This window comes from Solanum dulcamara, chromosome 11 (assembly GCF_947179165.1).
Source record: "Solanum dulcamara chromosome 11, daSolDulc1.2, whole genome shotgun sequence".
Taxonomy (NCBI): domain Eukaryota; kingdom Viridiplantae; phylum Streptophyta; class Magnoliopsida; order Solanales; family Solanaceae; genus Solanum; species Solanum dulcamara.
In genome coordinates, this window is record NC_077247.1 from 35264412 (window position 1) to 35278592 (window position 14181).

At 31.2% G+C, this 14181-nt stretch overlaps 1 protein-coding gene across 1 annotated transcript; it reads right to left on the reverse strand.

Annotated features, from left to right (window-relative positions):
- Nucleotides 1-11451: 11451 nt before the first annotated feature.
- Nucleotides 11452-12861, reverse strand: LOC129875079 (gamma carbonic anhydrase 1, mitochondrial-like). Its single transcript, XM_055950511.1, has 3 exons — nt 12609-12861; nt 12369-12520; nt 11452-11956 (listed from the first exon to the last, which is right to left on the reverse strand). The coding sequence occupies exons 1-3, from the start codon at nt 12844-12846 to the stop codon at nt 11687-11689; spliced, it is 660 nt and encodes a 219-aa protein (XP_055806486.1). The 5' UTR covers nt 12847-12861; the 3' UTR covers nt 11452-11686.
- Between the last annotated feature and the right edge of the window lie 1320 nt (nt 12862-14181).

The following is a 14181-nucleotide window of genomic DNA, read 5'->3' on the forward strand; positions in this document are numbered from 1 at the left end:
TTAATTTTAGAATAATTGTAATTTTAGTTTTGTAATATTTGACGAAGTATACTTGACCTTTAATTAGATGAAAAATGCACTTATGATTCCTTTATTTGTGAATATTCACAAATTTAGCATGACTATTAATGATTCAACCACCTAATCATATTCTTTAGTTATGTTAAGCTTGCACTGTTTTATATCTTATATAATATTCTGCTACAAACAAGATTAAAAACACTAACTTCAATTAACAAGTCTTTCGTATGTGCGCTGCACGTGAATGTCGAGTCATGTAAGATGATCACAGATAGCTTGATTTTAGAGCGTATGCTTATGTAAAGTAATATCAATAGTATAATGATAAAAAAAAATGACCTAAAAATTATACATGAATGAAAACAATAAGTGATTTTCTGAATGAACAATGTTGACTTTAAAAATTCAATTTATTTCTTGCTCATTAAACATAAAAAAATATTAATATAATTATTTAATTCGAATTAAAGACCCTTTTACATCGAAAGGAACTCGTTTATATACAATTTATTGTTTGATATCACGAATTTCATGTTTTCTTTTAGAAATATCTAAAACTAACTAAAGGAATAAAATGAATGATATTTTTTTACTCACAAATAGAGGTAATTGACTAGCATAATTATCGTCGATCAAACGCCACTTGATGATGTAATATTTGGGTATTTAACTAATTATGTAATTGTCGTCTATCAAAACACCACTTGATGATGTAATATTTGCTATTTGACTAACGTAACGATCGCCGACCATATTTTGCTTAGTGATACAATTTTTGGATATTTTGCTAACATAATTGCCACCAACAAAGCGTTGCTTGGTCATGATGCAACATTTGAGTCAAAATTGTCAAGGCTAGTTCAACTTCGTATTCCAGAGTTTTTGCATGATGACCTCAATTTTCATTATAGCATTTAAGATATATAGAGTTAATAAAAAAAAAATAATAGAACTTTTTGATCCCTTAATTTTAGAAAAAATTAAATTTAAATTTTATAATATTGACCAAGTATATTTGACCATTGATTAGATGAAAAATGAATTTTATTCCTTTATTTGTGAATTTTATATATTTAACATGATTATCAATATATAGTTTTTATCACTTAATTACTCATTAGCTATATTAAGCTTATATTGTCATTCCGTATCTGATATAATAATACAGTTACAAAAGATTCAAAATGTACCAACAACACTAATTTCAATTGATGAGTGATCTTGACTCATGCATTGCACATAATTATCGAGTTATATAAGATGATCGTAGATCGTGTGATATTGGAGCGTACATTTATTATAAGTCATATTTATATCGTAATATTAAAAAAATGACTTAAACATTATGCACAAATGAAGAAGATAAGGAATTTTTGAATGATCAATGTTGACAGTTAAAAAATTAATTTGTCGCGTACTCATTAAACATAAAAAATATTATTGTAATTTAATTCCAATTACATACTTTTTCACATTGAAGAGGAACGATTCATTTACATATTATTTATTCTGTGATGTCATGCAATTCATATTTTCTTTTGAAAATATCTAAAATTGACTAAAAGGTGAAGTGAAGGATCGAATTTACCAAAATATTAAAAAAATCACTTGTTTCAGCATATTATGATAAAGGAAAAAAATTATTTACTCACGGACTGAGGTATTTGATTAATGTAATCATCGTCGATAATAAATACAAAAAAATTATTTACTCATAAATGAAGGTATTGATTACTGTAATCGCTTCTGATCAAATGACATCTGGTGACGCAATATTTGATTATTTGACTAACGTAATCATCGCCAATCAAGTGCCACTTGATGATCCAATATTTGAATATTTGACTAACGTAATCATCAATGATCAAATGGCGCTTTGTGATGCAATATTTGGGTATTTTGACTAATATAACCCTCACCGACTTAAGGATACTCGGTGATGCAAAATTTGAGCCACAATTGTTAAGGTTTTAGCCAATTCAGAGTTCTGCATGATGACCTCAATATTCACTGTTGAATTTAAACTTTTTAATAAAAAAACTTCACAAACATTTTTTGACCCTTCAATTTTAGAAAAAAAATCTAATTATAGTTTTGTAATATTTAACTGAGTGCATTTGTCCTTTAATTAAATAAAAAATGCATTTTTGATCTCTTTATTAATAAATATTCACATATTTAGCATGATTATTAATGGTTTGATCAATTAATTACTCTTTAATTATGTTAGCCTTGTACTATTAGTCCATATCTGACAACATAGTTCAAGAAATAGTCCAAAAATTAACATTTTTCTACAAAAAGAGAAAAAAAGCACTCATTTCAATTACCTAAATCTCTCGACACGTGCATTTTATATAATTGTCGAGTTATGTAAGATGATCGTAAATCATTTGATATTAAAGTGTACATTTATTTTAAGTAATATCAATATTATAATGTTAAATAATTGCTTTAAAATTAGACAAGGATGAAAATAATAAGCGATTTTTTGAATAATCAATTTTGACAATTAAAAGTTCATTTTGTCGCATGGCCAATAGACATAAAAATATTAATGTAGTTTAATTCGAATTAAGAATCTTCATACATCGAAGGGGACAACTCATTTACATACCATTTATTTCGTGCTATTATGCATTCCATTTTTCCTTTTAGAAATATCTAAAATTAACTAAAAGAATAAAATTAATGACCGGATTTACAAATACAAATTTTTCCACTTATTTTAACTTAATATAATAAATACAAAAGTTATTGACTCACCATAAAAGTATTTGATTAATGTAATCATCGGGCACAAAACGTTATTTGGTGACACAATATTTGGATATTTGACTAACATACTTGTCTCCGATCAAATATCACTAGATGATGCAATATGTGAATATTTGACTAATACAATTATTGACGATCAAACACTTTTTAGTAATGTAATGTTTGAATCAAAGTTATCAAGCATATTTATAAATATTTTCTTTTAAAAAATAAATATATATATATATTTTAAATAAACATATTACATGTTATAACATGTAAAGATAATAATTTTTTATCGAATTATAAAATATCCACTTTCTGAAGATCTTTTCCTTCTCTTGGGATCGAATATAAATATTTCTCACACTAATTATATAGCTTAAAACTTATCAAATAACAAATAGTTATTTGCTTGAGCTACTTTTTCCAAACTTTTCAGTTAAGTTAGTTGGTCTTAACAGTTGAAAAAACCGACCAAAAACATTATCCTCTCAAGTGATGACTTACGTGTCCTAAATCTTGCGAATATTCTTATGGAATTAAGGAGATCCCCTTTTTCTCCCATGATTCCCATTATCAAGGAGCATGATTTTTGTTATTAATAACTGTTCCTTCGTCTTCATGAGATACTGATAAAGTCTTCGTACATTTTCTTCTCCCTAAACTTCATTTATGAGATTTCACTGAATATATTATTATTGTTGTTGTAATAAATGTTCCTCCGTTCAATTTTATTTGTTCATTATATTAAATTATTTTTGAAATATTTCATTCTTAATATTAATTACTTATATCTCATAAATTATTTTGTAAAAACTTAAAATTAAACATCAATTAGTACGAATGTATGATAAATTACACATATCAATTATTATTTATTAAAGTAATACGTGAAATTCAAACTGAACAAGCAAAAGTAAATTCAAACAGTGTTCTCATAGTTGTTTTTGTTGGAGGGGTCTTGCTTAAAAGGTGTTGCAACTCCCTCTTGGTCAACAGTAACAACAACAACAACCCAGTGAAATTTCACAATGTGGAGTCTGAGGAGGATAAAGTATACGCAGACCTTACTCCTATCAAGGTAGAACGACTATTTTTGAAAGACCCTAGGCTCAATTGCAACTCCCTCTTGGTCAAACACACTTATTTTCTCCTACTACTATTTATTTGCGAAAGAAAAATTATAATTTATTATTACAAATTACAATAAAAATAAAAGGTTTATATCCCCTACCCATAGGTTCAAATTAAATGTAAACTGAAATTTATTGGATAAAGTAGAAATTCAATTTATTTTTTTCAAAACCAAACATGGTAAGTTGGTATATCTATGAACCGACTAAATCCTATCTACAGAAACAATTGTCTTAACAATTTTAGAATAAACAGTTTATGCTACTTTTATAATTAACAAAAACATTTTTTTTTGCTATTTCACATGTACGAGGGTGCCAAAACCAGGGTAAGGACAGTAAGAGGGGACTCAGAACACTTCCCAGTTATGATGGGGTTGCATCAAGGATCAGCTCTTAGCCCGTTCCTATTTGCCTTGGTGATGGATGGATTGACGCGACAAATTCAAGGTGAGGTGCCATGGTGTATGCTTTTTGCGGACGACATAGTCCTCATCGATGAGACTCTTAGCGGAGTTAACGCTAAGCTGGAAGATTGGAGACGCACCTTGGAGTCTAAGGGATTTAAGCTGAGTAGGACCAAGACAGAGTACCTAGAATGCAAGTTCAGTGAGACACCTCAAGAGGTTGGCGCAGAAGTTAGGCTCGGGGACCAAGCCATCCAAAAGAGAAGTAGTTTTAAGTACCTTGGTTCTATCATGCAAGACAGCGGAGAGATCGACGAGGATGTCACACACCGTATTGGGGCAGGATGGATGAAATGGAGGCTCGCCTCCGGTGTGTTATGTGACAAGAAGGTGCCACCACAACTTAAGGGCAAGTTCTACAAAGTGGTCGTTAGACCAGCTATGTTATATGGGGCGGAGTGTTGGCCAGCTAAGGTCTCCCATGTGCAAAAGATGAAGGTTGCCGAGATGAGAATGTTGAGATGGATGTGTGGGCATACCAGGAGTGACAAGATTAGTAATGAGGCTATTCGAGAAAAGGTAGGAGTGGCCTCGGTGGAAGACAAGATGCGGGAAACGCGACTGAGATGGTTTGGACATGTGAAGAGGAGAGTCCCAGATGCACCAGTGCGGAGATGTGAGAGGTTGGCCATGGATGGTTTCAGAAGAGGTAGGGGTAGGCCGAAGAAATATTGGGGAGAGGTGATCAGACAGGACATGGCGCATTTACGACTTACCGAGGACATGACCCTAGATAGGAGGGTGTGGAGGACACACATTAGGGTAGAAGGCTAGTACATAATGGTTTTATTCTCCCTTACTCGTAGGTGTATTAACGCACTATGATTTCTTGTACTCTGATGTATGTTAGTTATGGTATTTATGTTATTATCCAATAATAATATCTACTGTTTTTTTGTGCTTTGATTATACTATTGTTTGGACCGTTTTCGTCATCTATTTATTTACTCTAATATTCTTGTCTAACCTTTTTCTATGCTTTTATTGAGCCGAGGGTCTTTCGGAAACAGCCGTTCTACATTGGTAGGAGTCAGGTCTGCGTACACTCTACCCTCCTCAGACCCCACGATGTGGGATTTTACTGGATTGTTGTTGTTGTTGCTGTCCTGTATTCAACTTCTCTTTAAAACAAATCCAAAAAATTTATTAAAGGGTTAAAAGGATGGATTATTTTTTTTTATAAAAAAAACAAAGACATTACGTTCTTTATTTATTTACTTTCATTAGGTGCAACAAATACAAATTATTTTTGACTAGCGTAACTATCGCCGATAAAAAATCACTTGGTATTGTAACGTCAGTTTCAGTTATTAAACATTGAGCCACGTGGATTGAATTTTTTACGTAAAAAGTTCAAACTTGCCCCCACAATTTTGCCACGTTTCAACAAATATTTGTCACGTTAAGCTTCATGGAAAAATAAGATCTAGAAGAACACCACGTACTAAAAACTACATTCTTAAATCACAAATTTGAGCTTTGTAAATGTTGTTTTTTAATAGAAAATGTTTTATCTTTTCGATACAAATATCGAATACGAAATTTTAAATATTCAATTCAAGACCATAAGTAAATCACTAGATAGAGAGATGATACATAAGAATAACGTTCTTCAGATTTAGAAAACATTTTTTTTAAATTTTTTTTAAAGTGCTTTATCAAGTTATTTAAAAACACATTTTCAGTAAGTCTTCATTAGACATATAAAAAAGTCTATGAATTTCTTCTTATTTAAATTAACCCTCATATTAATAAATATTTACTTTTAGTCCCAAATAATTTAACACTTTATAAAATCAAAAAATGAGCTCTTTTAAATAACAACATATTTATATACTATGATATTAATATGCGAGTTCATAAAATTAAAATTACTAATAAATTGATCTTAGAATAAATATCAAAATTAGGGTGTGAAATAAAAAAATAATTAAAAAGAGTAAGCACCGAGTAGCATTACTAAATGATGCAGAGCTTTTAATAATAGATTTCGAATTCAAATATGGAAGGGTAAGTTTTTCATGCTTAATTTAAATCTTTATAATATGCAAAGAGTCAAATATAAGAAAAAAGAATTATATCGAAAAGAACGTTGAAGAACAAATAGAAGCTGTCTTTTTCCAAACTTTTCTTTCATGGGTAGTTAATATAGTTGGTCTTAAATGAATTGGAGGGTTTAGTATATGTGATTGGTTTTTGTGTATAAAAAAGATAAGATATTGTTTTCAGATATTGAAAAGTTCAAACCGTCCAAAAACATTATCCTATATTATGGGGAAATAGGTTTAGATAGACTTAGGTGGGAACATTGGACTGATGAGCATGTGTCCAAGACCAACTTTAATATTCTTATGTGCAATTTTTGCGGTTATGAAGCTGCCCTCATTCTATCGTTGCAAATTCAAAATTTTAAAATTATAATTTATGATTATTTATTTAAATTAAAATATACAATATTATTTGAATATGAATATGAAAAAAAAATTCAACGAGAATACGACACTTTTAGTCGTAAGTCATTGAGAAAACTACGGTTACTATTATAACTAGTAAGGAAAAGACTTTTAATCACTAAAACTAGATGACTTTGTATATTTTGAAAATGATAAATAATAATATCACGACTTACCGTTATGCATGTCTTACGCTTCAAAGTTTGGCTGGAAGCTAAAAAAAACTTGTCCTAGTGAATGAGATCTAGGAAATAGAAAAAGTGGGAAAAAAAAAAGAAAAAACTAATTTTTATCATATCTATTTTTTTATACTTTAAAATAATTATAAATATTCTAAACTATTACATAATCACTCATTTCTCCTTCCCATTCGCTATTCAGCCCTCTCTCCCCCTCGCCTCTCCTTTTTTCTCTCGCTCTCTCACTTCTTTCTTCTCTCTCCCCTTCGCTCACTCTCGCCTTCTTCCTGTTCTCTCTTCCTCTCTCTCTATGCACATATATACTGATGAATATATTAATGTATTTTTATAATAATATATGTACTTATGCTTGAATATATTAAATTGACATCAGATACACTAATGAAATTGATATGGAATATATGAGATGAAATTGATAGCAGATACACTGAATCAAATTGATACTGAATAACAGATACATAATATTTGTGAGACTTATATACATTCGAAAATACATATATACATAGGGAGCGAGATGAGTGAGAGAGGGAGAGGGGAGAGCGAGAGAGTCACTGTATCGTAGATACATGTGAATCACGCTTGAATACCGTGTATCTAGAATAAATTATACCTTGACACCACATGTATTCGTGATACATATATCTGAGCCCGCCAGATACATGTATCGGCGAACAAAGAATAGTATGGAAGGTAATTTGTTAAACTACCGTGTCCAAACATAAATCGGACCTAAACTAACGAAATTTGTGTTGTTTCCTCAAAAAATAATCAACAAAAGGTCAATCGAGTATTGATCCCTTGCTTCTCATATAATGCGCACAAAACTTTCTGCCTTGAAAACAAAGTATCCATCAGACCTTTTTGTATGTGGGCTTATAAGCCGAAAGCGATAAAGTTAAAAATTCTAACATATTTTGGTTTATTTTTATCTTAAAAATAAATGCTAAAAATATTTTTAAATTTTCCAAACCTATTAAAATACTTAAAATAAGTCACTTCGATTGGTCTACATATATGCAATTTGCATTGGGGTTGTCGATGAATGCTAGTCGCTCGAGCACCCGACACCTACAACGTGGGTCCACCCTGACACCCAACCCACTGCTGGGGAGTGAGTCATGCTTCTAAACAATTCTAAAAGGGTTGTTGCCAAGGATATTGGGCCCATTATGGATTCCGAACAATGTATTAAAAATTCTTCAAGGATGATTTTAGGTAAAATTACCCTTTTACACATATTCCCCTAATATATTTACTTTTATTCCCATTTACACCAAAAAATTTCCAAATTCCCTCTTTTTCCTTTCTCTCTCTATACCTCTCTGATACATCCGCCTATTCTTTTATTCTTGCCCTAATTTGCTCTAGTTAATTTGTTACTCTTCAACTGTTAATCAATTTCAAGGTTCCAAATAAGGTATATTTCAATCTTTCCTTATATGGAATTTTACTTCATCCTCATTCAATCTGATTTCTCCTAAAATTTGTATATTTTGATTTCTTTTGAAAATCTTTGAAAAATCTTCTAAATTTTTATCATTTGTTTTCTTCTGTAAATCTTTCTGTTTTTGTTTCTCATTCCTTCAATGGAATCCGTTCATGGTCTCAAACAGTCCACTAAAAATCAACGAATTCTTGTTTCTCCTGGTTCTGATTCGTCTTGGGAAGGTTACGACGAAGTTAGATCCAAACATCGTAACGATCCAACAGTAATGAATAAGCTACGTGAGAAATTGAAGTCGAAAGCTACAGTTAAACATGCACCCAAAGAAATAGATAACAAGATTGAAGGGGTTACAACACGCCCTAATCTCCCAAAGGTATGTGTTCAATTAAGTTTTTTGTTTTAGAATGAAAATTTTGTGAAGGTTTTAATGATTCTGATACATATCATTTATGTATTAGATTCATAATGTATTTTTAAAAGGAATTTTTTTTGGAGATTTTATATTTCTGATACATCATGTTTAAGTGTCAGTTTCTGTTGTTTTAATTTTTAATGATTTTGATACATATACATTTATGTATCAGATACATAATGTCTTTTTCAAATGTATTTTTTTTGGAGATTTTCTATTTCTGATACATCATGTTTAAGTGTCAGTTTCTGTTGTTTTAATTTTTAATGATTCTGATACATATACATTTATGTATCAGATACATAATGTCTTTTTCAAATGTATTTTTTTGGAGATTTTCTATTTCTGATACATCATGTTTAAGTGTCAGTTTCTGTTGTTTCAAGTTTTAACGAAGTTGATACATATCATTTATGTATCAGATACATAATGTCTTTTTCAAATGCAATTATTTGAGATTTACTATTTCTGATACATTATGTTTAAGTCTCAATTTCTGTTATTTCAAGTTTAATGATTCTGATACATCTACATTTATGTATCAGATACATAATGTCTGTTTCATATACAATTTTTTGAGAATTATTATTTCTGATACATCATCTTTAAGTCTCAGTATTTGTTATTTTCAAGTTTTAATGATTATGATACATATACATTTATGTATCAGATACATAATGTTTTGTTCAAATGCAATTTTTTGGAGATTTACTATTTCTGATACATCATGTGTAAGTGTCATTTTTTGATGTTTCAAGTTTTAATGATTATGATACATATACATTTATGTATCAGATACATAATGTTTTGTTCAAATGCATTTTTTTGGAGATTTACTATTTCTGATACATCATGTGTAAGTGTCATTTTTTGATGTTTCAAGTTTTAATGATTCTGATACTTCTACATTTATGTATCAGAATATAATATATAATTGTTTCTGATACATCTTCTGTATGTATCAGATTCTCATCTCATGCATCAGATATTTTAATGCATATGATACATCGTATTTATGTATAAAGTTCAAGTTGTATTTAACCATTTTCATGTCAATGCAGGGAATGAAATACGTCATCAAGAAGATCCCGTCCCACCCATTGAGATTCGGAACGGCATATAGGGCTAATTTTCTTGATGATTTTGAATCATCAATAGGTGGAGATATTGTTGTCAGAAGGCCATGGATGGTTGTGTTAGCGATAACGACGATCCAAAAAAAAACTAGGAGAGACATCTCTCCAAACCAAGGAGAACTGATTGATGTCAAGTAGTTTTTTTTTATAGTAAACATTTTAGGTGATTCTGATTCTTTTAATGTATCTGATACATAAACTGTAATGTATCAGATTTAATATGTTTTAATATTTCCATACATCAGATTTACTATGTTTTTCTCTGGTGTCAAAATCGAATATAAAATCAAAGTTTATGTTTTATATTTGTACTGTATCAAACTTGTATCGAGTATAATATTCATAAGTGTCACATTTTGTGAATTCTGATACATGAATCAAGTTTTATTTATTATGATACATCATGCACATGTATCAGATTCTCATTTCTCAATATTTAATGATTCCGATACATTAATTTTTAAAATTCACGTACATAACTGTCGCCTTCTTTAATAGATCAGTAATTGATATAAAGAGCCAATCTTTTATCCATAAATAGCTGATGTGCATTAACTATTCTATAGCTAAAGTTATGTATCAGATACATAACTTATGTATCAGCAAAAGTGAAAAAATAACTGAAATCAAATTCGGTATGAATTGATGCTCTGTTTTTTCCATTCGAGACGACGCTCTATTTTTTTGCTTGAATCTTCATGGACATAACAATTGATTTTTTTAACAATTGATGTATCAGATACATAACTTATGTATCACCAAAACTGGAAAAAAATTGAAATCGAAGTTGGTTTGAATTTATGCTCTGTTTTTTTGGCTTGAATCTTCAACTTCACAACCGTTATTTTTTTAACCAAATTAATCCCATTAATTAGATTAGTAATTGATTTAAAGAACCAATCATCCCTTATATTAAGATATTATCCATAAATAGATGATCTTCATTAATTACTCATTAGATAATTGATGTATCAGATACAAAACTAATGTATCAGAAAAGTTGGAAAAAAAGGGGATATCGGGTAATTTTGATACAATGAGGGATGTATAGTAATTAGACTTTTCCATTATGGGATTTAGGTAAAGTTTACATGATTTTAATCTACGATTGTTGATAACATTCTATAATAATGTACTTTAATTTCAAAAAAGTTAAGATTTTAAAACTTAACTTATGCCATATCATTTAGAATAATGCACAAAAGGGGTCGAACTTTGTTGCCGATCCAAGCAAATTCCACCAAGTATAGTATTTCTAGACTGAAAACTATATCTGCCTGGCCCTGGCTAGTATTAATTAATGGAGTCAGGATGTATACATTTGACCTAACAAACACGTACATATCCACGTTTATGTACGAATTGCTGAAGTTTCTTGACAATTTATTGAAATACATACCCTTAACTAAAACAAGGGGAAGAGAAAAGGAAATAAAAAATTGATTATTAAAAAAAAACAACCATCTTGTCTACAGTACAATTGGTACTTGATCCACAATCAAAGCTTCTGATTGGAAAACAGGATCAGCACAGGAAATGAAGCCTGACCTTAATTATTGAGAATGTAACGTAGGTATTTTCTTGTTTGATCAGCCCAATGAAAAAAGAAATTGGCTAACACCACAAAACCCAAAGGATAATCAACTTGGATCCACACTTAAATGGCCTTTGGTGCCTGGATATTATCAGGCAGGACAAGCTCAGGAGGTGTTTCACGGACAACACCCAGCATAGAATCATACTCCTTGTCTTTTCGAGCAAATTTCTTCCGCAACGCCTTCTCAAATTCAATCGCATCAAAGCTTTTTGCATTTTCACCAGCATGAACCTGTGCTAAATTAGAATAGTTGGCTGCTGACTCCGAGATAAAAGCAATTTCTTCTTGTGTGAGCTTCCTCAGAAATCTAGCTGGATTTCCTCCCCAGACCTGTTTATGAAAAAGAACACCAAAACAACATTTATTAGCAAGCTAAAGGTAATCAATTGTCTTTCATAGTTTTTCATCCCAAGTGATGGAAGTGCACTATGCTGGCAAGGTAGAAAGGTGGCAGAGAACATAAAAATAAACTCAAAAAGGATATTACGCGGGAATCTTTATATTCACATCCCAAGTCATGTTATCTCTACACTACAACTTCACAAGTTTATGTATATGAAAAATAAGAGACCTTTTTTAAGTTGAAAATTAAGAAACATATTGCATGACATAGCAACTAGCATCGAAACTTACAAGAAAATCCATCTTTAGGTCAATAACCATGCCAGAGTCAGATGTGTGTTCTGTGTGATACCTAAGATGATGGCAAAATGAATAGCTTAAAACTGAAGTTACCACAAACCTCTCCACAAGGAATCCTTGTATTCTGCCTGACAAGGGCACCAGCAGCAACCATTGCATTTTTCTCCACAACAGCTCCATCAAGCAGAGTTGCACCCATACCAACAAATGCCTCATCTTCAACAGTACATCCATGTAAAACAGCACTATGACCTTCAAAGTTAGATTTCAAAGTTACCATCAAGGTTACTGCAAATATTCACAGCGGGTGTATGTTATTGATTTGCCAAATAGTTCTCACCTACAGTAACATTGTTGCCAATAATTGTTGGCAAAACCTTTCCACTTAGATTTGATTTGGCTACATGAACAAGAGAATTGTCCTGGATATTGCTTCCTGCTCCAATACTAATACTGTTCACGTCACCTGCATGGAATCTTTCACATTGAGCAAGAACAACCAAACTAATATATATACACACACACACACACACATTGGGCGCAAGAAAGTCACCATAGTCCTCACACTTCTCAAACATACACACGTGGCCAGATAACACATATCTGGTGCAGTTTACACAGAGGCCAAAGACTACAAAAAGTTCTATTTTGTTTACAGATGAGATAGCATATTATTTACTAATTAGAATCAATAAAGTGAACTCAAAAATAAACTAAGGAAAATAACATGCAAGCAAATTTTGATTGAAGCCCTATCCTGTTAAAAGATCAGCAATTAAAAGGCCAAAACAGAACTCTAATGAGCTAGGAATTGACTAAATGACAATATGGGAGAAACAGGAAGTTCCTAACAAATCAAGATTCAAGAAGGGACAACAACTTATAAAATATTTCCGGGCATGGGAGGATATCCATCAGTCAAAATTCATGGCAACATGTATTGAACATGAGACATTATCTTCTAACAGCGTAGAAATCACAAATATCTTACCAAACCCTGTATACTTGATTCCAATGTGTTAAGTGTAAATTAAAGTATGTTTGAATTCTGGTCATCCCGCACAATAGTGGATTGATATTTAGACAGTTAAGAGCGATTTGAGGGGGTTCTTTGGAGGTTAAAAGATGTTTTGTGATATTATAGTGAAAATCTTCCCATTGAATGATTGGCCTTGATAGATTGTATAGGCTCTTTAAGAAAGTTCCAACTCTGAGTGAACCCAAAGTAAACATACTTAATTCTACTTTGCATCTATGTTTGTTTACAGTTCACAGATGATATTTTTTAATATATTTAAACCAAACACTAATATAAGAAACCTATTTTTTTATAAAATGGTATGAAGCAGCTTTGAATTGGAGCGACATGGATAGTGAGGATTTATCTAGCTGAACCTAACCAGATTGGAATTGAGGCGTAGAAGTAATAGTTGTTATATATAAACCAAACGCCACTTGTTCAATACAAACAGTTCAACAAAAAGTACAGCCTTATCAATTTAAACTGATCCAAACTCAGAAAAGCCCCTGGTACTAGGCATGCCTCTGGGTTACAAGCACAAGGAATTGGCTATCTGGGATGGGATTATAGAGAGGACAGAAACGAAGATCTCAAAGTGGAAGTCACAGTATTTATCTCGGGGAGGTAGACTGACTCTGATAAATGCAGTGTTAGACTCTTTACCTACTTATGTAATGTCTATGTTTCCAATTCTAGCTGGGTGGAGGATAAACTTGAAAAGCTCAGAAGAGATTTTCTATGGAATGGAAACAAGGAGGACAAGGGTTTTCATTTGGTGAAATGGGATGTTGTTCAACTAGAGAAGAAAGCAGGTGGGATCTTGGTATCAGGAATTTGAAATTACATAATAATTGCCTTTTGATGAAGTGGTTATGGAGATATGCTAATGAAT